At 39.0% G+C, this 25,125-nt stretch overlaps 1 protein-coding gene across 2 annotated transcripts in view; it reads left to right on the forward strand.

The window, feature by feature from the left end:
- LOC108148675 (ETS-like protein pointed) overlaps positions 1 to 25,125 on the forward strand; it is a 59,633-nt gene that overhangs the window by 17,094 nt on the left and 17,414 nt on the right. The window contains exons 1-4 of one of the 2 annotated variants that reach the window (XM_017275810.2): positions 17,073 to 17,691; positions 17,800 to 17,916; positions 18,469 to 18,672; positions 19,407 to 19,631. In XM_017275810.2, the coding sequence (XP_017131299.1) occupies positions 17,514 to 17,691; positions 17,800 to 17,916; positions 18,469 to 18,672; positions 19,407 to 19,631 (724 nt within the window). In that variant the 5' untranslated portion in view covers positions 17,073 to 17,513. Of the gene's footprint in view, positions 1 to 17,072; positions 17,692 to 17,799; positions 17,917 to 18,468; positions 18,673 to 19,406; positions 19,632 to 25,125 lie in introns of those variants that run through there. The other variant, XM_017275809.2, reaches the window with a different exon arrangement.

The following is a 25,125-nucleotide window of genomic DNA, read 5'->3' on the forward strand; positions in this document are numbered from 1 at the left end:
CGGCACTGGCGCTTTTGTGTCTATTCGAACCAAGAATTCTCTAAACAAAAACAATCGATAAATTTCCATAGAAGATTGCTGCAAGTGGCCGAGTGGCTAAGACTAGGGATGTGGGAATGAGCGGTTGTAGCGCCATTCGCACAGTGGGTTACCTTTGATGCCGGGCGCAATTTATCAACGAATTTTATTGAGTGTTTTCGTTGTTTGCCTGCATTTGAAATCCTCGCCGCCTGATGCTGACCATAACACCTACAATCGAATCGCTTCGCACTGAATCGGATCTATATCGGAATTTGTGCGAGAATCTGTGACTGCTGGAACTTGAAATTGTATATACAAGGGGGAATATATTTATATAAGTAGGTACAGTGTGGCTTAGAAGTGTAATGCTAACGATTCCAAGGAAATTGAAAAAAATGGGGTTGGAGTTTATAACTGCGGAATGTATGTTTAAGTGTTTGCTCGTTTACTTTTAAATATTCAATTTATCCAATATCAATAATTTCTATTAAAGCATCATACAGATACAGTAATTTTATTATTTAAATTGAAAAATATTTGTTCTTAGCATCAGCTTCAAATTAGCTTATTTCCATCGTGTAAAAACCCATTATGTAACTGAAGTACTGCCAAATCTTTTCAGATTCCTGCCACAGTCATGCCACGCACTGTACTTGACTTTGTATATGGTGTGCCTGAGATCGGAAGTTAATTTATTCGAGGGTTAAGCATTTAGTTTTGTTTATTTGAAACAGACAAGATTTGTGGCTCTGCACATAAATTTGTTTGTCAATGCACCTTTCTTTAAGGCCCACCGCAAACAGCCCCCACCCCCGTTCCCTTAATTTTCCCCCAACCTATAATATCTTTCTTTAATTTTCCCCGTTGGCTGTTGAAATCCATTTAGTTATATATTTTAATTGCGTTCGATTCATTTGTTTGGGTAGCCGCAGCATCGCGCCACCGAAGAGTGTGAAAATGGTGTACTTGCAACGGCTGCAGCATCAGCAAACATCGAGGGGGAATCCACCAGGCTGTACTTGGTCCGCTTTTCTTAGCCATGGCTAATGCCAACAAACACTCGACTCGAGCGCACGCAAGCTGCAACTGCGAGCAGGTGAAACTTTTGCCGATCCATAGTCTACAAAAGGGGGAGGGGATTCACGTGTTTTAGGGGGCTATTTGGGGGAGTGGGCAGGCGGTTGGTAGCAGTTTGAACAGCTGACCAAACCGCTTTTGTGGCGGCATTAAAACATAAAACTGGTTGACTCTCTATGGGTCCTGCTTGCGGTGGGGGTCTCCTCCCTCGGACCCACAGCCTACCCCCCTTATTTTCTGGTATCTCTCTATTAAAAATAGTCTAATGATCAATGCTATGGGCCTTGCCCCTACACTACAAAACTGAAAAGTTCTTACTTCAAAAGATTAATAGTAACATCTTAATAAGGTTATATTTAATTCAAGAAAGTTTAACTCTTACTTTTTAAAAACATATTCGAGATTTAGATTATGTGTTTGTACAAAAGAGTTTTAATAAAGACTTATAAAATATTCACTAAATATTATAACGTGATTCCAAATCTCAGAAAACTTCTTAGTTCTTGTTGTCAATCAGCTTTTTCCCTCAGTGAATTATATGCAAATGGAGGAAGCTTAAGAGTCGAGCAGGAAGGCAAGTCTAGGGTCCAGTTTGCGCATCCTCACGTTGATCATTGTGGTTCTAGGGCTGGCAGGCCAGGTGCTAAGATAAACCGAGGCCAAAAGGGGTCCAGGGTGATGGAAGCTGCAGATCGGGAAGTCAATCCAGTTGTTCAACCCGGCGTGGGCTTATTACTAGCCACAAATTGCATCTTCATTTCGAACTGCATTCGGGGAAGAAAGAGTTATCACCATGACCCCTGCCTTTGGATGCCTCACCGCCATGCCTACCGCCATCCAATCTCACCAATTATGTGGCGGACAATTAAGTTAATGCCGTGTGGGCTTCCTCGTGGCGCCAGTCTCCGATATCTTATTTAAAAAACAATTAATATTTTGCCTCTTTTGGGTCTGTTAATTTGGGTTTTATTATCTGCCACGCAGCGGGATGGCTAAAAGTGCCTTCCGTCACACGTTTCGGAGCCATTTTCGAAATTCAGTTATCAATTAATGGCCAAATATATTTGTTCAAATAAAAACAAAATGCCGAAAACGTCGAGACAAAATGTTTTTACAGTTTCAGATACATTTGATTTCAATCCATTTCGATGCGTTTCGTTTTTGGCATCTTAATTTATTCAAAGCCGTTACCAAATGGATACTTAAGGCCACCACTCGATTGAGATAATAATGTTTTTTGGGAGTTCTCAAAGGTCGGGTCTTGAGTTTGAGGTTTTAGTTAGTTTTGATCTTTTCCCCCTGGAGTGTGTGAAAGCTATTAAAATTAGAGCTGGAGAAATGGGAGTTTTATGTAATTTGAAATTGGGAAATTTATTTGTTTTATAGCTTTTAGTTATGTTTTGTGTTGAGTGGTTTGAAACTTTATTTTTGATTTGTTGAATATTTCGTATAATTTTTATAATAACAATCTTGATGTGCTTGAGCTTCAGAAAAATCTTTTCCCCTTTGCTAATGCAGGCCTGCGATCTTCTGTTCGCTTTATTATCATTCTGGTCGCGCTCCGTAATGAATAATTATTGCTAATTGATGCTGATAAAAATGAATTTATGAATGTGTTTCTGTCGCTGTTTGCGGTCACTCTTCTATCAATTAAATTGGTTTGACTCGGACCTGTTTGGAGCCGTTGACATACGTGAATGAAGAAGCCGAGTCGATGGATGATATAGCCATGAGAAGCGGCAAATTTGCGTTACCAACAGGCGAGAAGTTATCCCCGGTAATCTGGTTGAGCCAAGTCTCGAATAATATACGATATTTGCGTACCGAGATGCGTCACTGAACTGCCAGTCCGATAAAGAGAGCAAAAACAAATTTCATTCATGATTCAAGATAGGCTGGCGAAGGCTTCGCATTTGCGAGTATGTGAGTATCCGAGTGCGGGTCTCTAGCATATATAGACTATAATCTATCTGCATGGCAGGCACAGGCACAGGCACAGGCACTGGCACACAAACAAAAGATACTCGCACACATGGAGCATATTTAATTTGAGGCAAACTAGCAATGATTAGGAACATCCGGTTTACTAACCGAAAAACCAACCGAACAAGCGAGCAAACGAATCAGCGGAGCCAACGAATCCAGCCCGGGCTGTCCAGGCATCCCATTCCCATTGAACAGTAGCCACACTGCAATAAAGGTCACTGCTTTTCAATCTCAAGGTATCACATGAGAAGAAAATAAGTCAATTGTTTGGTTAAAGCTTCCAAGGTAAAATGAATTTGCTTGTGCTTCAACTCTTTCATTAAGCTTATAATTTTATAAAAAAATAATTAAAGAATTTTAGGTTTACAAAAATGTTTATGCAAAGCTCAAGATTTATTTTGAAAGCAGAAAATTTTACCTTGAATTTATTTCTTCATCATCATACGTTTTTTATTTAAATAGAAAACTTTCGATAAACCTATAGATATTTTTAATGTTACCTATAGAAAATGAAATGAAACATTTTAAAAACACCAAACTTTTGTGAATTGCAAGATTAATAAATCCGTTTTCTTAGCTTAACCATTATTTCACAATTCTTTTAAGCAGATTTCCAAATTTTACTAGGTATGTAGCTTTAATTTTTCTCCGTGCTGTTTGCGACAACATCAACGACACTAGTCCCATTCAACTTGATTCGTTCTTACGAGTATATGTCTACGCCATCGTCATCATCAACAGAAGCAACACGATGATTATCATCCACATCAGCAGTGCAGGCATCTTCATCATCGTCTCTTTCAACTGCTGATGGTGAACACTGTTGGACTTGGACTCTAAAGATTCTGAGGAGATTCTGGATGAGTGTGGGGTGCCGCTGTTGGACACTGGAGCGCCATCCGTCGAGGCCAAGCCTCTTCAGCCGCTGTTCTGCTGGACATAAAGCAGATAATAATGTTGTTCTTGTTGTTCGGCTCTGGATGCTGTGAAATCTTCTGTTTGGAGTTTGAATTGTGTGTAATTTGTTTGCTGGCTACTGCTCGGCTACTGTATTTTCCATCGCAGCCTCCAAGTTCCCGACTTCTGCCTGAACATCTCCACACGATCCATGTGAGGAGATGGGGGCTTTTTCAAAAAATAAATAAAAAGGGGTCTGAGAAGGGGTCTTGAGAGGAGGGATCGGGGCTCTTTGTTTGTTGTAAGCCGCGACAATCGACGGCAGCTTCAGCTCAGCTTAAGTCTACTCTTCGGGGTTTCTCTTTGGGGCCCAGCCACTGATCCGATCGGCATCCGATCGTTCGTGTTTATCTTGCGCTTTAAAATGTGAAGTCTTCTTCCCGGACTCCTGCCCCATGGATATTATTTCTGGTCGCTTCCTTTCGGTGCTTCATTAGAGCTATGGGGGAATATTCTTTGGTTACGCTCAATTATTGATATTCATATTGGTAAATTAAATTAAATTGAAGTTGAGGGCCTTAAAACTGGCTTAAGCTGCTGGAGATTAATGCTCCTTGGGGTGCTTATGTCTATTTATATTTTTCTAAATTAGCGAGAAGTGTGTAGTTACTCAATTTCAGGTTGATTGATTTTCGCAACGAAAAATAATGATGGTAAAGTGCCATAAAAACCCTTTTTAGAGTGTTATGATTTTTTTTATGAATATATATTATTTTTTATGCGATTTTTGAACCCCGATCTCTTTGAAATCTTAATAAGTGGTCATTAATTGTATTCTTTAGTAATAAGAATATGGTTTTTTTTTTTACTCGTTTTACTAGCTTAGCTTCCGTTTGTTTAAATCTTATGAATAAAGTCTCTCCCGTTTACCCCAAATACAATTTAGAACTATTGCCGTTGTGACATCTAACACTAGTTTTATTCATAAACTCTTCCGTTCCAAATGTATACAAAATTCGCTAACTGGAATACCTAACTTGATAATCTAGGCGAATTTCCGATCATGAACCGTTTTTTACCCATCCAATTGGGTGAGTGACCCTGTTAATTATGGAAGAAACAACCCCATATGCCGATTCCCATTGATATCTGCATATCTAATTTATGCGTAAACTACTGATTTGATGAAGAGGAACTTGTGAAAATATCAAACCGAACTTCCCATAGCAATTAAAAGCCAATTAAGCCGATATCATCCCATCATAATCGAGGCAAACATTTGCCAATACACGCAGAACGAACTAGTTTTGTTTTTTTTTTTTTTTTCACTTACAAGTTTCTTTGGGTCTGCCAGTTTTCTACACATTCATTGATTAAAACAAATTGATAATTAATAACTTCGATGGGTGCAGACAGGTATGAAGAAAAACAACGAAACGAAGAAAAAAGAGCGGAGACAGAGAAACTTGTTTGGCCCGGAAACATATCCTGTGTCCATTAACTGTTTTACGTGCTTGACAAACTTCCGCAGTGGGAAAAAAAGATTTTGCTTTAGTTTTTCTCAACCCACTCGGCTTCCTTTGCCGCTGCAGTTGCTGCATTTGTTGCATTTGTTGCATTTGCTGCTGCGGATGCTGCAAATAGGTTGGACCTGGGCCTGGTCCCGTCCAAACCCCACTTGACCACTGCAGTTGCAGTTTTCAAAGCTGATTTGAATGTCAGATAGATGTATAGCGGCCGGGCAGCAACTTTCGTATTTCATTTGGCACGGTCTCGAGCGCTCCCCACCACATCATTCACTTAGCCTCGCTTTGCTCTGCTCAATATCTGGCCAGTTGATCAGCTCCCCCGGCTCCAAGCTCCAAACTTCAAACTCCAACCACCAAGCACCAAGCACCGAACCCCCAGCCCCAATCTCAACTGTGTGAGTGCAGCTCCAGCAGCTCCCAAAACCCGAAAAGAAAAAGTTGCATGCGTTTTTGCCATGACTATTTTTGCATTGCTTGTTTCCTTATCGTAGGATACCCTAATCAATGTATAAAAGAAACTCAATTTTAAGGGGACTTAAAAGCCGTTTTATTTTATTAAGTTTGAGGAACTATTTCATTAAGCGATTTGTATTATGGTTTATATAGGTAGTTCTATACACTAAAGGATCTAAGGAGTATTCTTAGTGAGTTTAACAAAGAATTAAAAAGGTTAATTAAAAGGGATCTCAAGTTTACTCAAAGCGCAAGATGCAAGGAAATTAAGTTAAAATTTATTTAATGGCAATATTTCAGTATCAACATGTGAAAAATGTGTACGTTTTTGAAAAGTATTAAACGATTGACATTGCTAATATCTTTTCAATAAAATGTAATTGTGTTTAGGATATTAAAGGTACTACTTGATATGTGCAACAAGAAACCCAATCCTTTAAATGCAATTCCGTATTTAAGGGTATTCCTGGTTCGTAGCTTTCTCATCTGCATGGAAATTTGTTGCGTTTGTTTTAAGTTTTTTCTCACATTGACCGGATGAGCAGCTGCTGGGGATCAGGTGAGGATGAATATAATAACATAAACCCCAATATCAACAACGGCAGCGACGGCCGATCGATCGAACGAGCGGGCGAGCGAATGAACGAACCAAACTGACGAAACCAGTTCCCATTGAGAAAACGGCGAATTGCCCAGGGGGCCAAAGGAGGTGGTGGTGCTGGAGGAGATCGGGGGCTTTTGGAGATCGGAGAGGGGACTCCACTGGCCACTACATGAATTAATCACTTCGTTTGTAGTGGACCGATGGGGAGATCCGATCCAAACCGATCCAATCCAAACGAGCAGAGCAGGCGGGTGGCTGGTGGACCAGTGGACGAGTGGACGTGGGGACTTACGGACTGGCATTAACGCAGCATGTGCGGATGTGGATGTGCGAGTTTTCCAGATCAACGGAGCTCCCTCTGTGTGAATGGGACCGTGTATGTGTGAGCGTGCCAAGATTTTATGAATGAAATGATCGACAGCTGAATTGCAAAATCGTTAAACAACGAAAAACTCAACGCTATGGTTTTGTTGGTGCTCTGGGTGTCCATTGATCCAACAGGTCGTCCATCGCTTCGAAAGCGATCATCACGATTGCGATGATCATAATCATCATCATCGTCATCATTGGTCGCCGTCAACGGTGCGCCGATGGAAATCTAATTTCTCTTAATTATATTGCCAGCGATCTTGCAGACTTAATGAGTGTTGATTAAAAATTTGTTGTTGTTGTTTCCCAATGATCTGGCTCAAGATTTATGGCCATGCATATAAAGATTTATATATATAGCCATGGATGGCCATAGATTTATTTGTGATTTCCTTCGCTGTCAATTGATAGTTTGGCTGTTGTTTAGATTTGGCAAAGATTTGATGGGAGCTCGCTACGGAAAGACCTGATCCGTTGGCTAGTCAATTAATCAATCTATCGGTTCAGAATTACACCTTTTTGATTGCCAACTGACTAGAGTGGGGAATATTGATTGTAATGATAGAATGGAAGAAGGCATGGAAGACTTTACAAATTGGCATCTCTGTCAGCTTATTTGCGATTGGCATCACTGACACAGTTTGCAAAATTTGGCATCACTGACCACATTCTAGAAAAGCATTTCAGGTGTAATGTGATAAAAGAAAAAAATGTATAGTTTATCGATTTATTACTACTGCATAAACACAACAAATAATAACAATTTATTATTTATCGATTTATTTCTACGTCATACATGCCACCTCCAGCAATATAACTTAAACTTAATTATCGACTCAAATCTGCAATCACTTGTCTAAACATTTCCTTTCATAAAACACTCAACATATCATTCCGCAGCGATATAGGGATATATATAGAATGCCGATCGCAAGCCTCTTGATTGCACTTCAAACAGTTGCCAAAGTGTCTGTTTGATATCAGACATTCGGCGATGCCTTCCGTTGCAGGCGGCATGTTGCACGTCCCTCCACTTATTTCACACCTTTCGGGCATTATCCCGATCCCGTAACACCACCCACCCCATCCACAACACAACACAACACACGAGTGCAATGGCAACAAACACGGTTGCCGAGCTCTTTGATCTTTGATCCAAAAGAACATCTCCCCCCCTCTAAACAACTCATAATTACTGGAAGATGGCGCAGGAAGAACAATCGAAAGCATATAGATAACCCCACAAATCGTTGGGCAGATCATAAACTTCGATTTTAGTGGAATATTTTTTCAAAATTTCATTAGGGCCTTTTCCTTTTTTGTCGTTTGATGTTTTCCCCCAAAACGGAAAATAAACAATGTTTGCAACAAGAATTTATTGTGCCAAAAAAAAATTAAGAACTGCGTACATATAAATTGGTTTTAGTTATAGTACATATATTGGTACTATGTTTGTTTGTTTGTAAACATTGACAAGTTCCGATGAAGTTGCGATTGCAGTAGTTGAAATTGGAAAATTGGAAATGGAAAATTGAAAATGCCGCGCTGTCTGTTTCAACTTTTCTCAGCTTTGAATAGCTGAATCTTCTGTTTGTGTTCTTTAATGTCTACGCGTTGTTTTTTTTGTTGAAACAAAATACCCATAAAAATTTGAAAAACATCAACTTTTTTTGTTTTTGTGTTGAATTTGGTTTCCTAGGACCATATTAAAAATGAATTTATTTGCTTTTAGCCAGAATATTGGGGCGGTGAACAAAGCGGCCAACCAATTTGGGTATCTGGGACATACGATTGATCTCAGTTCCGTTTGGCATTGTCTTGCCTCTCTTTTTCTCGCCACTAGTGCTCTCTCGCTCGCACTGCTGAATGTGAGAGTTTTCGTTTGATCATCAATTTTATGGCTCGCAATTGTTATTGGGGATTTCCACCGATTGACTTTGGCCTGTCCATATAAATTTGTATTCTCCTGTTGATCGTTTGCTAAATAAACATTTTTACTTGCTGCTAGTGTGGATGGAAAAAACAACAACAATCGCCATAGCTGCCAAACGTTTCTCACTTTTGAGTCAAATAATTACGGCGATAAAGTTATGTCGGAAATGTATATTTTCTGCTGGTAATTTTCATGTTCTTGGAAATGCAATGCTGAAAATTCTTCGAATAATGGGTAACACATATTTTTATCAGCATGTTTTTGGGGAAATCAAGTTACTCGTAATAGTATATCTGCACAACCCAGTTAATGACATAGAAATCTAGTCAAAAACACGTTTATTTGCCGAAATAATAGTAAGATAGAACAACACAGTAAGTACAAAAAAGAAAATGCATCTTGAATAAAACACAAGATCGCACTGCTTATCTAGACAGTCTATAAAGTTCCCAAGTTCTGTACTTACACATACTGAACTTCTCGATCAAAATCTCCCCAACACACATAAAGCTTACTCAATTTACTTGAATTGTTGTGAACTATGAAAGCTGATTTATCATTATGAATAAATGCAATTAGACAAAGTGTCCGTCCGTGTCCGCCCACCATCAATTTAGAGAACAATTAAACAAGAGATCTCGAAAAGAAGCATGGTGAATTGGTTTTGTGTGTGAGATTTCCATGGGCTAATTGAATGAAATTAAAATTGAAAGAACCAAATTAAAGGCAGCACTTGGCGACAGAAAAAAAAAATTAAGGGAAACAAGCCAAAGGTTTCCTAGAATCGACGGCTTAATCTGCAGTGAGTCAGGAATGTTTGCGAGCAAGCATGGCGTATCTATCGTTACTAAGTATATTGTATACAAATATACATATCTATCGGTGGGTCAAGCTGTCTGAGGACTTTGAGGGCTGCTAGACAGCGGGCTGCCTTTGTTATCAGCCATTGGATTTCACTACCTGTCGCAGTGACTCAGTCCAGTTTGGAAACCAAGATCCAAGACCCCTTCGAAAAATCAGCGTTGAAATTATTGAAGGGGGAGACAAGATCTCGGCGCGGCTTGAGAAATATTTTTGCCAAAAAAAAAAAAAATAAATAAATGGGGAAAAGAGAAACCGAACAGAAGGAGCCACAAGAAACCCCAGGGAGGAGCGAGTTTTGGAATGATTTTTCCCACGCCTCAGACGCCAAGCGAGTGAAGTCCTTGATGGCCTGAAGATTGGGGGAGTGGAGGGGGTCAAAAGCCGCCAAAGGACCCAACAAGTCGGACATGACCCCAGCAGAGAGGGTATGAAGCTATTTCGAGGATCAGGATCATTAGCAGGTAAAAGCTGCAGGACGCAGACTTATTGTGTGTTAATCTTTCAGTAGTCCTCTATATATTATCCTTGAGTGTGTTTCGTTATATGTGTAATTTGAGTCTTTTTAACATGCCATTAAAGCACAGAACATTAATATATATGTTTGCATATGGAGTTGTATTGGAATCTGTCAAAATAACACAGCGAACAATTCAAGTTCAAGTGCGTGGGAATTTTTATTTCTGCGAATTTCGCTTTCAGCAAGGATGAGGCACACAAAAGAAGTCCGAAATGGTTGTGAATGTCGTTAAGTAATTAACAAAGATTATATTGTACATTTTAAATGAATGTTGGCTTTAAAAGTAAGTTTAAGCTAAATTGAGATAATAATATTTTGTAGATCAATTGATTAGATTACAATATGTTTTTATGGCATTCATTTTCAAAATAATATGGTACTTATTGTTGTTCTTCAATCAGTTCACTGTTATTCGCTTTCAAGGGCAGGATGCAATCTAAGAATCAAACAACAAATTAAGATCCTTTTAAAAAAATATTTCCTGACACTTATCCCACTTAAATGTTTAACTTTCTTTTGGATTAACTTCCCCAAAAATTGCACCCTTAATCCAAACCCCTCTCAAACACCATAAATATAATCCGCTTTACCCACATTCAGACCGTGCATCATCCTCTCGTGCAGTTGGCTAAATAAATATTCCCATAATTATGGAACACACCTGAGGTGCAACACTTTTCATGTCCATTGATTGTCGAATGGGGCTACTACCTACCTTTGAAATTGGGCAATTAATTTGCGTTTCCCTGCCCCTTTGAAAATGGGATGGGGAATCGTTCAAATTGGGTTCGATCGTTTTGCACCCTGTAGAAGACGTGCAACGCATTGCATCGCCACGAATCTCGAAGAATCTCAGCTGCAGCATGCAACTCACTTTCACAAACACACACACACATACTATCACACATGCCATTTAAGTGTTGAGTGTGTAATTTTATATTTCCGGTGTAGTAAGTTTCGTACGACAACTCCTCGATTCTTTTTTTTTTCTTTTACCAGGGTCGCAGCTCCCTCTTCTTCTTGTTAGCCAGCGCACTTCTCTTTTACACTTGCTTCGCCCCCTCTCTTTCTACTTTTGCTGTTTCAGCTGCAAATGTGCAACAAGAAGAAGCCGATCGTCTGGCAGTTTTTTTTTTAAAGCTTCTTTTTTTTAACGTTGTCGACAACACACAATTCCTGCAATTATTTTTATATCGAAAACTCCCCGCACACACACGCTCCAAACACACACTCACTCCCCCTTTTTTCAGACCCCAACTCCCGGATCGCCTCCTGTCATGCATACGTATTTATTTATACTCGAATGTGTATTTTGTCGTAATTTGGCTGCACATTATTTGATTTATTTGCTTTCAATATAATTTTCAGTTGGTCTGTCCGTCTTCCATTCTCTTTCCATTTTTTATCCAGAATTTTAAGTTCTTTTTTCTCGTTTTTTCCGATATTAAGGAAAGTTAAAGTGCATATATGGATTTCGAGGAAATGTCTTGATATGAATATCAAGTATATAAGATTTTTTAAATACTCTTTAAAATCTAAAAATTTAAAAAAAAAAAATAAAAAATTTTAATTGTTAAAAAAATGAAAAAATAATAATAAATATTTAAACAAGTATTTTTGTAATAATGTACGTACTAAAAAATATATATAGATTTTTTGCTCTCCAGGGTATTTCCTAGTTTACTACAACTGACTGCATTTTGCGGCTATGCTTTTTTATGCTGCCAACATTTTCCAAGAACTTGTCACATTTTGCCTCTGTTTGAATTTGTATTTATTTAATTCCTCTTATAACGCCCCTTTTATTGACTTAATTTACGATTCAAGCACTAAATGAGCAGCGTTTATCAAGTCAACATATATTACGATATATATTTGTATATACACAGATGTCTGGCCAGCGTTGTAGTTTAACTTGAGCTGGAGCTTCAATCAAATTAGTTGCCTTGTTTGGCCCAAGGCGTGAATCATTTATAGCTCAATGCATGTCAAAGGACCTTTAAGAGATGGTATTGGGTACAGACAGTGAAGTCTTTGAAAGAGCTTGGAAAAACCTACATATACAGATGCTTTCATTATAGGTACAGCTATTGATTGCACTATATATTTTGCCATAATTACCCCGCCATCATTGGCATCTGCCTTCCCAACTGGTCTCGATTGCATCTTGTATATTTTCTGGTCTCCATCCCATCATTGAGACCGCCCAGGCGAATGAATATTATACAATTTAACAGAAGAGCTTGGCCTAGGCCCCCAACTCCAGGGATTCAAAGTCGAAGCTGAAGTCGAAGTTGGTAATGAAATATCTAACGACCGGAAGTCAATGGCAAATACTTAATAATGTTGTTCGCTGCCTTTGTGGTTGCCTGTTGTCAGTTGCTGGCAGAGTTTCAATGTTTGCCTTTTGGCTTTTACTACACTCGAGGAAACACTGCCTCAAAAATATTATGTTTTATTTGAATAGCAAATTAATTATTAAAATGTTTTTCCTATGCTAAAGATTTTCGAATAGGTGTTAAAATATTTTAATCGCCAATTTCTTAATTATTCCTCAAGAAATAAGAATCCTTAATCTGCATTAAATTTAATTTTTAAAAACGAAGTGTTTTTTTTTATTCCAAGGGCAAAGAACATAAAATAAAAGTGTAAGCCTACCAACTAATAATCCGAAGTTCAACACGATTTTCTTCGGTGCAATTTCCCTCAGAAGAAAATTGCGTGCAGCTTGTTGCGCTTTTAGGTAAACTGAGGGAAGGTTGGAGCGCTAAAGTGCGCTTCAATTGCCTTTGATTCGATTCGACAATCAGACACTCCATTCAAATTGCAATTTCTCTGGTTATCACTTGATAACGACCTGAGCACAACAGGAAACGGAAATGGCATTTCACAGTTCACGGCGAATAGGTGGCAAAGCACCTATTTCACAAACATCGATGCTCACCTAATCGGGTGGCAAACTTATGAAAAAAATGCACTAATAAATAAATGAGTACGATTTTTTCAAAATTCGGTGATCACTCTAGACTCTTGATGAATCCTCGTCCTTATCGGGAGGCAAAGGTTAATACTTGATAAGGCTTGTTTTGTTTAGTCAAAACCGCAATAATTAACTTTTGCAAGTACTGTTGCCAAGTCTCTATTCAAGGTTACGCGAAGAAATACGACCATCACTCTAGACCTTTTTGAATGAACTTATTTTCATTCATTCGATGCTCGGCTTATCGGGAGGCAGGGGTCCTCCTGATAAGAGGTAATTTTTTATAAATAGTACCTGCACTACTAAATCAAGAAGTATTTTTTCCAAGGCTTTGTTTAAGATCACGGGCAGAAATATGTTGACTTATTTTCATTCAATAGATGCTCACCCTAGCCGTCCCATTGATAAGGCGAAATTTGTTTAGAAAAAACCGCAATAATTAAGTTTTGCAAGTACTGTTTCCAAGTCTCTGTTCAAGGTTACGCGAAGAAACAGGGCCATCACTCTAGACTTATTTGAATGAACTTATTTTCATTCATTAGATGCTCACTTATCGGGAGGCAGAGGTCCCTCCTCTAATTTGTTTTAAATTGACCTGATCTAATTCATTTTTGAAAGTGTTTTTAAGTCACTGTTTATGAACTCAAGTTTTTTTATAAATGAATTTATTTTCTAACTTTTGATGCCTAACTTATCTCCTACGTCCCTTCCTGATAAGAAGTAATGTTTTTTAAAATAACCTACACTTATCAAATTTTGCGTTAACTTTGCCAAGTAGCTGTTTTGAAGTAGAACGATGAATGAACTTGTTATCTAGCATTCGATGCCTGCTCTATCGGGAGGCAGGTCTCCTCCTGATAAGACGTAATTTTACTTAAAAATAACCTGCACCAATAAACATTTGTGAGTACAGTTTGCGAGTCCCTGTTTCTAAGAATTGCGATAAGAATTTTCCAGCTCGCGTCTAAGAACCGTGTGCTAATTGCGCCAATTACTCACTCTCTTAGATTAGCACAAGTTCGCCCCCAAAACCCACAGTATCCCATTAACCAGCACAACCCATTGACGTATAGCTCGATTATAACAGAAATAGGGTAGCGTGGGCCGTTTTATTACGAAAAGCATCTACACATATGTGCATAGATTGCAAGCTTGGGACTCGAACACCACAGGGATCGTTACTTCTAATGTTCTCAATTCCTTTCCGGGGGTCTACGTGACTTTTCTATCGTAGTCCAGCCTCAGTAACTGGTCCAGATATATGAGCTATATAGCTATCAAACCGGCATAACTCTGGATTTTGTTGAGAATCAGAACTTGGAAACATGGAATCAAATTGTGAGTAATTATGAAAACGGTTATAACTTAAATGACCTTTGTTAAATCCTGGCTTCCCCCATCGTATGTTGTTCTTGGATTAGTGAACAACATTCTTTGCAAACGATAATATTTAGCTGAGGTAAGCTGAGTCTAACAAGCTACGAAATTAAAAATTCGAAAGGATAATAATAAGAGAAATTAAAATCAAATTAAAAACCAAACTAAATAAAACTTGTATTAAAGAGATACCTAATTATCATTTAAATCAAATGCCAGTATGTGGAAATATATAAATATTAAAACAATTAAATGAAATTAATCATAAGTGTAGTAATTCGCTGGCCTCCCAGCAGAGCCGCTACGAGATAAGCCAGCGTGACGTGAATGGATTCATCTCGTGCTATGAGAAGTCAGTAGACAGACAGGCCGGTGGTCGGCGTGATTGACCCATTTCCAAGCCGAGCTGCAAAAAACGAGGCAACTAGGAGCGAACAATGAACACCTCGTAAGATTACCAACCGCAGCGCATCGGCTGGAGTGGCTCCACAGAATGATTCCTGGCCATGTGTGTGGCCCAGGTCCACAAAGGTGCTCCGAGTTGGACGGATACCCCCGACTTGGGTCTATTCGCATAATGAATTTCGAACACGCTCAGACGTTTTGTAATTTTGAGTTGTAAGTGCTGGGCTTTGAAGTGCCTCGCGTCTACTTCTTCTACGACTACAAGTCATAATAATTGTTATAATACATATGTATGCAATGCCAAATATGTACAGGGCCCATAGTCATGGCTATGAGAAGTAATTTCTTTAACACGCAGCCCACCTTGGGACCAGCAAGTGCACTGAAAGAATAAGGATAAAATGTGCAGTACAAATTGTAATTTGGTGAACTCTAATAAGTCAAGTCTAATAATATACAATTCAAGACATAAAAACGTATCTGTGTCATTTTTCAAACTATTGAATATATGAAACAGAAATTAAAATCTAGATAATTAAATTATTTACATACCGTCAAAAACATTCATAGCAAAAGAAAATCGATAGAAAATTAATTATTGTTTTAAAAATATCCCAAGTAGATTAAATGCCTTGGGCTATTTTTTCCGGTGTCGGGCAGGTACAAGTAGTGACGAAGATAAAGCCAAAGCCAAAGGGTTTCCCCTGCATTTGTCGCCAATTATGCGGTTTTGTGATAATGACCAAATGATCTCCCTGCGTCTCCCTCCGTCGCACGTAATTTCAATTCACTCATAGACGTAGAGCTGCGGAGTCAATGTTTCGTATTCATTCATAAATTTACCTGGTCGCGTAGAGTCATCATAATAATAGCTTTATCTTATCCTCTCCTCTGCCCTGGGTTCCGTTTTCTCCCTCCCACCTGTGCGTTTCTTGTTCTCGGCCTTTCATTCCCACCTTATCGCTGGCATTGGGTGTTCGATACATCGAACGGAAGCAGCGGAAGCGGCCTCTGTCGACGTCGACGTCCCGATCATTGTTGTTGCTGCTGCTGCTGTTGCTGCTACCGCCTGAGGTATTGTATCTTCAAAATGCGAAGCGTTCCCTTACTACAATATCGGTGTCTTCTTCTTTTCCTTTATTTTTTTGTCTGGAGTTTCTTTTCAGGCGAATGCGCGTGTGAGGCAAGACAAGAAATTCATTCATAAATTGCTTGTGTGCCTCGGAATTTTTTTCTTGAGTTAAGTGAGGGAAGAAACTTGAGTAGATTTGCCATATGTGCTTCACAATCTGAAAAAAAGAAAATATTATAAAACTATGATAAAAAAAAAGATATGAACGGCACTGGCAAAAACTAATGTTTAAAATCGTACTATAGCTTCGGTTTCTATAACTCAAAGCTCTATAGATCGTACATTTTTAATGACTCAAATATCATTATTGATCTTTACTAAATGAGTTTTTATTTGAAATTACCGGAATATGAGTTGTAAAAGCGATTAAATAACGTCATGGATTTAATACGATATTTTAGTAGGAAAAATGAGCAGTTTTCTATTTTTTGAACCTTTTACACCCTGTATAATCGGCGCATTTGGTCACCTGTTGCTAACGTTAAAAAAAATGTACTGGTCGCTTCTATTTGTGTTTGTTCTCTTTCTTTATTTTTTGCTTTAATTTTTTCGTGTGCCTGTGTGCTTTGTTTTTTGTTTTTTCGTTGCCTTTTGCCTTCTTCTCTCGGTTAAACAAACAACCTGGCAGCGTGTTGTTGTTTCGCTATCTGCTGCTGTTGTTGTTGCTGTGATGATGGCCGTTTCCGTTCCAAACACACACAGCACACACACAAGCCGATACAAAGCGAGAGAGCAATCGTTTTATGAATGAATTCCAGTTCGTTCCGCTAGAGTATCAAAGATTTACGAGTTCCAGTCCCACTTGTTGCGCTCTCTCTGGGAATATAACTCTCTGCCCGATCGCTCTCTCTCTTTCCCGCTCGTTTCGCTGCTTAGGACATGCAGCTATAGCTACGGATACGATCGTTTCGTTTCAGTTTGGCTTCACAAATCCAGCAATCCGATAGATACACAGAACGAACGACGAGCGAAATACAAAATATATTTTTCCGTTTCGTGTGTTTTGATTAAAAAAAGAACAAGAAATATGAACAAATTTGAATAAATCTGAAGAAGCGAGTGTCTGTGTTTCTAAAAACCTGTTTGCGTATGCTGACAATCTGTTAATGGCTTAATGGTGCTGTGATATATGCAATTAACGTTTAATTACCACAATTAAGGCGCGACAATTGCACACGCCCAAGATACATTTGTATCTGACGGATATTAGACCGCGCTGTGAAAGGGTCGCGACTTTCACTGACATTACGGGTCAAGATTGTGCCGCACCAATCAATTAAGATCAATTGAACCGTCTCCCGCGACCTTTTTAACCCCTGACACCCAGTGCGTAAACAAATTCGTTGGCAAGTCCATAATTGGCCTGACTATGACCAATGAGTGGATCGATTGGAACGACAGTCGCATGCTGCCGCCACTGCGATCCTCCAACTATATCCATCACCACCAAACCTTCTTGCCGAACAACTATCAGTGCTTCTCGGGCAAATTCCACCTGAAGGCGCAAAAGCTGCAACAGCTGTCCACCAATCACAGCAAGCTTAAAGGTTCGCCAATGGCCCTCAATCCGTACTATAGAATTTTTAGCTATGAGCAATTAAAACCCAAAAAAAAAAACGCAAATAACGTCATATATGGTTTTGTTTGTTTTACAGATGTTCCCACCGCCTTGCCACCCCTCACGCCGGGCACCAATCGCAAGGTCAACGAGGTCCTAAAGGCCTCCTTCGCCTCCTGGGAAAAGGAGGTCCAAAACTGCAACATAACCAAAGGTAAGAATATACTACACAAGCAAAAACTACAAATTTCAGGGATACATTTTATGGATTGGACATTCTTTGATAGGGAATGTGGTGCTAAGGAATTCGCGGTTACGGTTAATTTAATTTTAAAGCTATTGCAATCGTGTGATTCAACTTAAGAGTTCTTGCATTAAACAAGTTGCCAAAAAATAAGGTATTTACAAGGATGTCCCAAAATTCAAATCCAGATTTCGTTGGAATTTGGAGCTCAACTAAGATTTCTGGGAACCGCATTGCTGACTTTTGAACTGTTTTCATATTAATAACCTTATCTTAATTCGTCAGTATCGTGCAGCCAATAAAAAAAGAGTCCTAAACTAACCGTGAACTATCAATTGGAGTTCCGGCCAGAGTGCCAATGAATATTAATAGATTCCCACAGCAATAACAAAGTGCGCTCCCACGCTTAATTAAGTCGCCACTGAGCTAGAGGCATTAGAAAACGATTAATTTCCATCTCTATTTATATTTATATTTCTATTTACACTCCCCCAAACTTTTTTTGTGTTTCTTCCCATGCAGATCCCCGTGAATGGACGGAGGAGCATGTCATCTACTGGCTCAACTGGGCCAAGAATGAGTTCTCGCTGGTCTCGATGAACCTGGACCCCTTCTACAAGATGAAGGGCCGTGCCATGGTCGATCTGGGCAAGGAAAAGTTCCTGGCCATCACGCCGCCCTTTACCGGCGACATTCTGTGGGAGCATCTGGACATCCTGCAGAAAGGTGAGTACGTGAGCCGAATGCCAGTAAGCCGGCGGTAAAGAGTAAGCCATAAACACTAAGTTGACTGGCGCCAGTAACAAAATTTACCTGCCCCAAAGAACACCAGAGCAAACCAAGGGAAACCCAGAACGGAAGCCTGGCTAACAAAGTCAGGAGTCCACGATGGTTGGGGTGGGTCTATCGGGTTGATTGGAGTGGGTGGCAGTGTCAACCGGTTCTCTGACCTGTTGAGCACCCTCAAACTCTTTATATTCCACTTTTTTTGTCCTTCTGAGGCTTCCTGTCCACGCTGAAATTTGATTTCAAAAGTGTCTACATGTTAAAAAAAATTGACACTCGTCAATTTTCAAAGATTGATGGAAATTACTACTTATTACTTACTTCATACTCCTAGAACAAAAACTAATGTTTGCTTGTCAAAAGAAATAAAAGTAGATAAAATAATTAAAAAAAAAACTTCAATAAAACTATTTTATTTTTATTTTATTATTACTGTGTAAATATTAAACATTATTTATATAAGCTTAAAAGCAACATTTAGATATGCACCTAAGAAGTTTTTAGTGTACAGTAGGTATAGAAAATATGGAAGACATGACGAAAAATAAACAAATTTTGAATTTTTCATATCTACGATTTATTGAGTTGGCCAAGCTCTTAGTTTGGGTAAACCCTATTAGTATTTTTATGCAACTAATTTGATTTGTTGTCTACCTTTTCTCCAACCAAACAAGATTGCGAGAAACCAAATGAGGATATTGTGCACGGCAATTCCTTTGAGTCGGCCACCACTGCCTCGGTCTGTGGATCGGACCACCAGGTTGCCAATTACCCCACCGAGCCACCCGCCAACAGCAACAACAGCAGCATAAACAGCCGCCTTTCCATGGATTATGTGACGTCGGCGGGGAACAGTGATAATAAAAACTTCCACCCAGGAACGCCCCACTCCCACAACGGTAAGTAAACCAATCCGAAAGGTATTTTTGCATACTTTAATATCTATTAAATTGAATCAAAAGTGGGTTTCTGATTGGAAAAGGCTTAGGACATGGAAAATAAATGTTATTGCTTACAGTTTGTTAAAGATTATCTTGTAGTTTATTTTATTTGCAGCTTATTATTACCTTTCCGATTCCGCCTTTTTGAGTGGTAGAGTAACTTCCTTATCAATCAATTCACATTACTTCCTTTTCTAATCAGGCATTCACGATTTCACTCAGGTATTACTTTTTTTCTTCCTTATCAAGTAATTTGAAGTATTGTCTATTTAAAACATTTGATTACACATGGAGAAATTAAAATTCCACAGTCTTCTCAATGTAACCTATCACAAGCTAGTCATTAGTTTTTAGTTCTTTTAAAATTTCTAGCACTAGGAAACAATAAACTTTACAGATGTATACTCCATAAAGATATGATAAAGGTTAGACTTTGCAAAAAAAAAGTCTTAACAACTGATAAGAAATACAGTCTAGTGAAAAACAAACGTGTGTAGGTAAACTAAATCGGAAACTATCAGTGAAATACTTTATTCACTTGTTGCTCGTTTAAAGACCGAATGTATGGCCAAAATCATTCAGCATTCCTGAACGTAATCGACCGAAAAATTACCCGATATTGAAATTACACCGATCGATGTGAGATGGATATTGGAGCTCATTAAGCGATCACTTTTATTTATTGCACCATCCTCCGCATCGATTTGGCCAAATGATGAACAGTTGTTTGGCATGTGTTTAGTGCATCCGGCACAAGACTCTAAATCACGACCAGATCCATAACTAAATTCAAATGGAGAGCCAATTCAAACAATTCATTTGCACAGATACTATATATTTCCCCGGTCCCAAAGCGATATCTGTCTTGGGGAATGCAGCCCATGGAGCTTGTTTTGACTTTATCTGAGTTATATTTTTGTGATTTTAATTTATTTATGTGAAATTGAAACGGAAATTAAATTTTAAAACAAATAGCGAGCTGCCTGTCGGTGTGAGCTTGGCGCCAGCGTAGGCAGCATATCTAAATATCTATTTAAATTGTTTACATATTAGGGGCACAGGAGGGCGAGGGGGATGCGGAGGGAGTCGACGCCAGGGCACAGCTTGAGATTGAGATACATTTATTTAATGCGTCGCCGTACAAATTGGAACACAGCAGCAACATCATCACCATCATCAGGCTGCATTGTGCCCCTTTTGTCTCTCCAGAGTTGCAGTGTCAAGATGATATAGTGTGCGCTACAAATTTTGTATTATTAATCAACTGACCCCCAGCATGGACCCGTCTGCACTTGGCGATGGTCATGGAGATGGCGTCGCTGCTCCAAGTCCAAGCAAACCAGGCCCACTCCTGCCATTATAATAAATTAATTGAATTTATGGTCTTTGACACATTATGATCATAAATGTTTAAGCATTTACATATTCCAGTCGCCGACGTGTGCGCGGCTAATGAAACAATCAATTTGTTGACTTAACCAAAAAGTAGGGAGAGGGATGAATATTTTCGGTCCCTTTTTTATACTCTTGCATTTGTTTTCTTTTTTATTTTACTTAATTTTAAATTAAATTTCTGCAATTAGGCCAAGAATGTAGTGTCATCAGCTTTTAACATAATGTACTGTGAAAACTCCTCCAATTCCTGCTGCAAAGCTTCTTAAATCGATCCTATACCTTAACTTAAATTAAATCCCCATCAAAGTCACTCTGTGGTTGGACATATGTAAGTCCATGATGATCGTTTCAGTGGCTAGGTTCTCGGCATCAATTTGATTCAATCATTTGAGCTGTTGTTGTGGAAGTAGCCCCTGTTGTCAGCATTGTTATTATTTCAATCTTGCGGATAAGCCACCCTCGTCTGGGGGCCCCATCCACCGATGTTGGATAGTCATTGTCCCTGCCCGGCCCGCATCTACGGAAATTATGCGACTCGGATCGGATCGGATAGGTTTGGATCGTTTCTGTGTGTGTTGTGGCCAGTGGTTTGTAGGCTGGTTTTCTTAATTCGTTTCGATTGTCTTTTTGTCAGTCATTAATTTGCTGCATTTGCATATTATTGATGTTTACCCTCCCCGATCATTTGCATACGAGTGTGGATCTCGCCTTTTCTCTCTAAGGGCTGTGTGAAAAATTGATTGACCCCAGCTGGAGAGGATTACTATAGAGATTCCGGGAAGACTGTTGGCTCTGGGGTCCTAAGTGCGTGACTCGTTGACACTTTTAGCCCGGCTCCTGGCACTTAACTCCTAGGCTCTCCCTTTCCAAAGGTAATTATGCAGATGAGTGCCTTGCGTTTACGGCATCCAGGTGTGCCTAGTTAATAAATGAAAATAAATAAGAAAACCTTCACGTCTAGGCCTTAAAAGTCACTCATTAAAACTAAAAACAAATTATGATTAATTATACACATTAAGAATCGAGTTCATGCCTTTGGCAAACGAGTTTCCAAATCTCCAAATAATAAAAACAGTGTCATGAACACGCTTCACTTTTGCTATGGCCAACGAACTGAGTCTTTTCTCATTTATACTGTGTATTCTTCTTTTAATTTGACCCTCCCACTGGTGCAACACCTACAAGCGAAATCAGCGAAGCGCAAAAAAGCTGAAAATGTTTCAAAGTTTCATCATCACTTGAAGATTCAGGAGGGGGTAGTCGTTGGCTTAGTAGTTGAATGATTTACGGTGTTGCACTTTAACACAGCTGGAATCTATGCATAAGTCGGGTGGCATTCGGTATTTGAGCACCCTCTTAATTTTCATCCATTCATATGGAAAGTATTTTTTAAAAATCCCCCACGCCACAGTATTCTCATTCGGATTCGATAAATTTACAGTATCTAACGCTTAGTCAGCGGGTTGAAAATTTTTGCACACATCGGAGATACAATAGCCCACAGATACATATGTGAGCTGGCGGATTGTTCGACGGACTATAGACCTCATCATGACCAGGGTCTTTCAATGTTTTGGTTGAGAGCGTATCTAGGCTAGTGTATCTTAGATATTTGCACGCAAAATTGCCGCTGCCTTTTTTGGTTGTTTTTCTTCTGCTTCTCCTTCATTCATTGTTCTGCGCTCCTTCTCTGAAAACATATATACTCGTACATATCCATTTCTGTTCAAATTTGATTTGTTTTTTGCTTTACCCGCGTATGATGTCATTAGGCTGTGTCTAAAACCCTTAATGAAACCCAAGTCGAAGTGGAGAGAAATCAAGTTTATTTAGCTCTGGGAGCTCTGCGGTGAAAATCCATTTCCAGTCTCCCTCACTCGTCCATTGTTTCACTAAATTTAGTTTTGCGAAAATCACCGGGCTATATGGCTGTTCCTATTCTATGATTTGCCATTCATGAAGTTTTAGTGTTCGTATTGCCTTTATTCCTCTGTTGTTTTCTGTATGTGTTTTTTTTTATTTCTACATAATAAAATGCCTGATGCGTGAAATGTTTGTCCAAGCTTGAAGAGTTGCCATTGTTGCCTCTTGCCGGCTGTTGATTCATCATCATCATCATCGTCATCGTCATCATCATCGCAATAAAGCTCCATATAACCTCAGCCCAGGCAACCGACCGATCAACCGACCATAGAACTGTTTCTGTTTCAACCTCTTTGGATCCCGCGATCTCCACCAGTCGTTGGTTGCTTCACAGAATGACACATTTAATGCACATTTGACTTGTAGATCCATCTGACTGAACAAAGCACCTCCATTCGTAAACCACCATCCCCCCACCCCCCTCTTATTTGAGAAACTCCAGTCACATGTCTTCGGGGTTCTCGCATGTGACAGTTCGTAAATTCTCCATCTCACTTGCCCTCTGTCAGGTTTAGTTACAGTTTGTTGGTTTTGAAAATGACAATAGAATGACAATCTTTCAGTTCTCGCCAAGACAGACATGTGGCAGACAGTCACCGTGAAAGGTAGAAAAGTGTGCTTGTCATTTTCACTTTCGTTTGGCAGTGTTTATGATTGCATATTTATACTGAATTTTGTTAAACTTTTAATAACTTGCTCTATTAAGCTGAACTTGTTATGATACATACGTTTTCAGGTATCTTCAGGTTTTAGGTACAAATATGTTTTTATGTATAATTAATATATGTATCTAAAAGTGTAGTAATCTTTTCTTTAGCCAGTAATTTTTGGCATAAAAATCAAATCCAGTTCCCTGGAATTCAGAAAACACATAATTAAACATGAGCGAAAAATAAATTAAAAGCCAACCAAATTATCGAGAATCCTGCTCATATGAAATTAAGAACCCACCAAGAAGAACGCAACCGTTTCCAAGGCAATTACCATACAATGTGAGGCCGAATGGGAAATATGATCACCTCGGGTTGCTGCTTCTACTTCTACTTCTACTTCATTTACGGCCTCACCGTATTAATTACGCTAAATTCAGCCATTAACGCAAGATAGTTTTCACCTCCCACAAATTGCTTTGGCAACAGAGCAGAACAGAAAAAATTAGAAGTAAAGTTATAGATGATGTTTTCTGTTTTTTTTTTTTTTTTGTGGTAAAAAAATCTTTTTCGATACGCAACATAAAGTCTAAAGAGTCATAGCATGAGGAATTATGTTGATTGCAAATTTGTTAAGGTCATAAAGTGGAATTTCATTTTTAATTTCAACGCCATTGTTTTGCAAATGCACAAGAGAAGAAGAACCAGAAAAGAAGAAGCATATTATTATGGCATTTAGCGGAATTTAAGGCAACCTACTTCAGCCTGTAGTCTGCTTTCAGTGCCAGCAAATTAATCATTCGACCCGTTGTCGGCGGGGGAGTGGGCGTGGCCAGGGGCGGGGGCGAAGCAGCGCCTTCAGGGCCAGAAATCACATTGTCACTAATTAACATAGTCGACGCCGTTGGGAGTTTTCGGACTACGCGCCTGCGCGCTTCGCTGCTCAGAGCAACTGCTACTGGAGCTTGGCTTTATTACGGACTTATGCGGCTGGTAATACTGGTGGTGATCTAGGAACCGCTTTCGGGGATGGTTGGGTGCCAGAGCGCAGAGAGCTGTGAAAAGTCGAGTCAAAGTTTTCAGTTTTCTGCTGTTTTTCACTTGCGTTTTTCCCCAGTTTTGTGCTGTGCATTAAGCACGGTTAAAAATCCACAATCATGTGGGGCCTCTTTTTTTTTGTTTATAAACTAGAAAAATGGGTTAGGCCAAGAATTTACCTGCATTCATAAATTTTAAAGTTAATTTTTGTTTGAAGAACCTTAAAAGTATTACTAGATTTTTAAATGACGACCAACACACTTTTAAAACTAGTATTTTTTGGAAGAATATAAAAATGTATTACTAGACTTGAAAAATTCGGGACTAAAATTTAGATTTTTAACTTCGATTCCAAATTTTACCTTTTGGAAATAAATATTAAAATGTATTTTACATTTAAATTAATTTTTCCCGCAAAACATTCGAACGTTTTTATCTTATTTTAA

The sequence above is a fragment of the Drosophila elegans genome, unplaced genomic scaffold (assembly GCF_018152505.1).
Source record: "Drosophila elegans isolate 14027-0461.03 unplaced genomic scaffold, ASM1815250v1 contig_476, whole genome shotgun sequence".
Lineage (NCBI taxonomy): Eukaryota > Metazoa > Arthropoda > Insecta > Diptera > Drosophilidae > Drosophila > Drosophila elegans.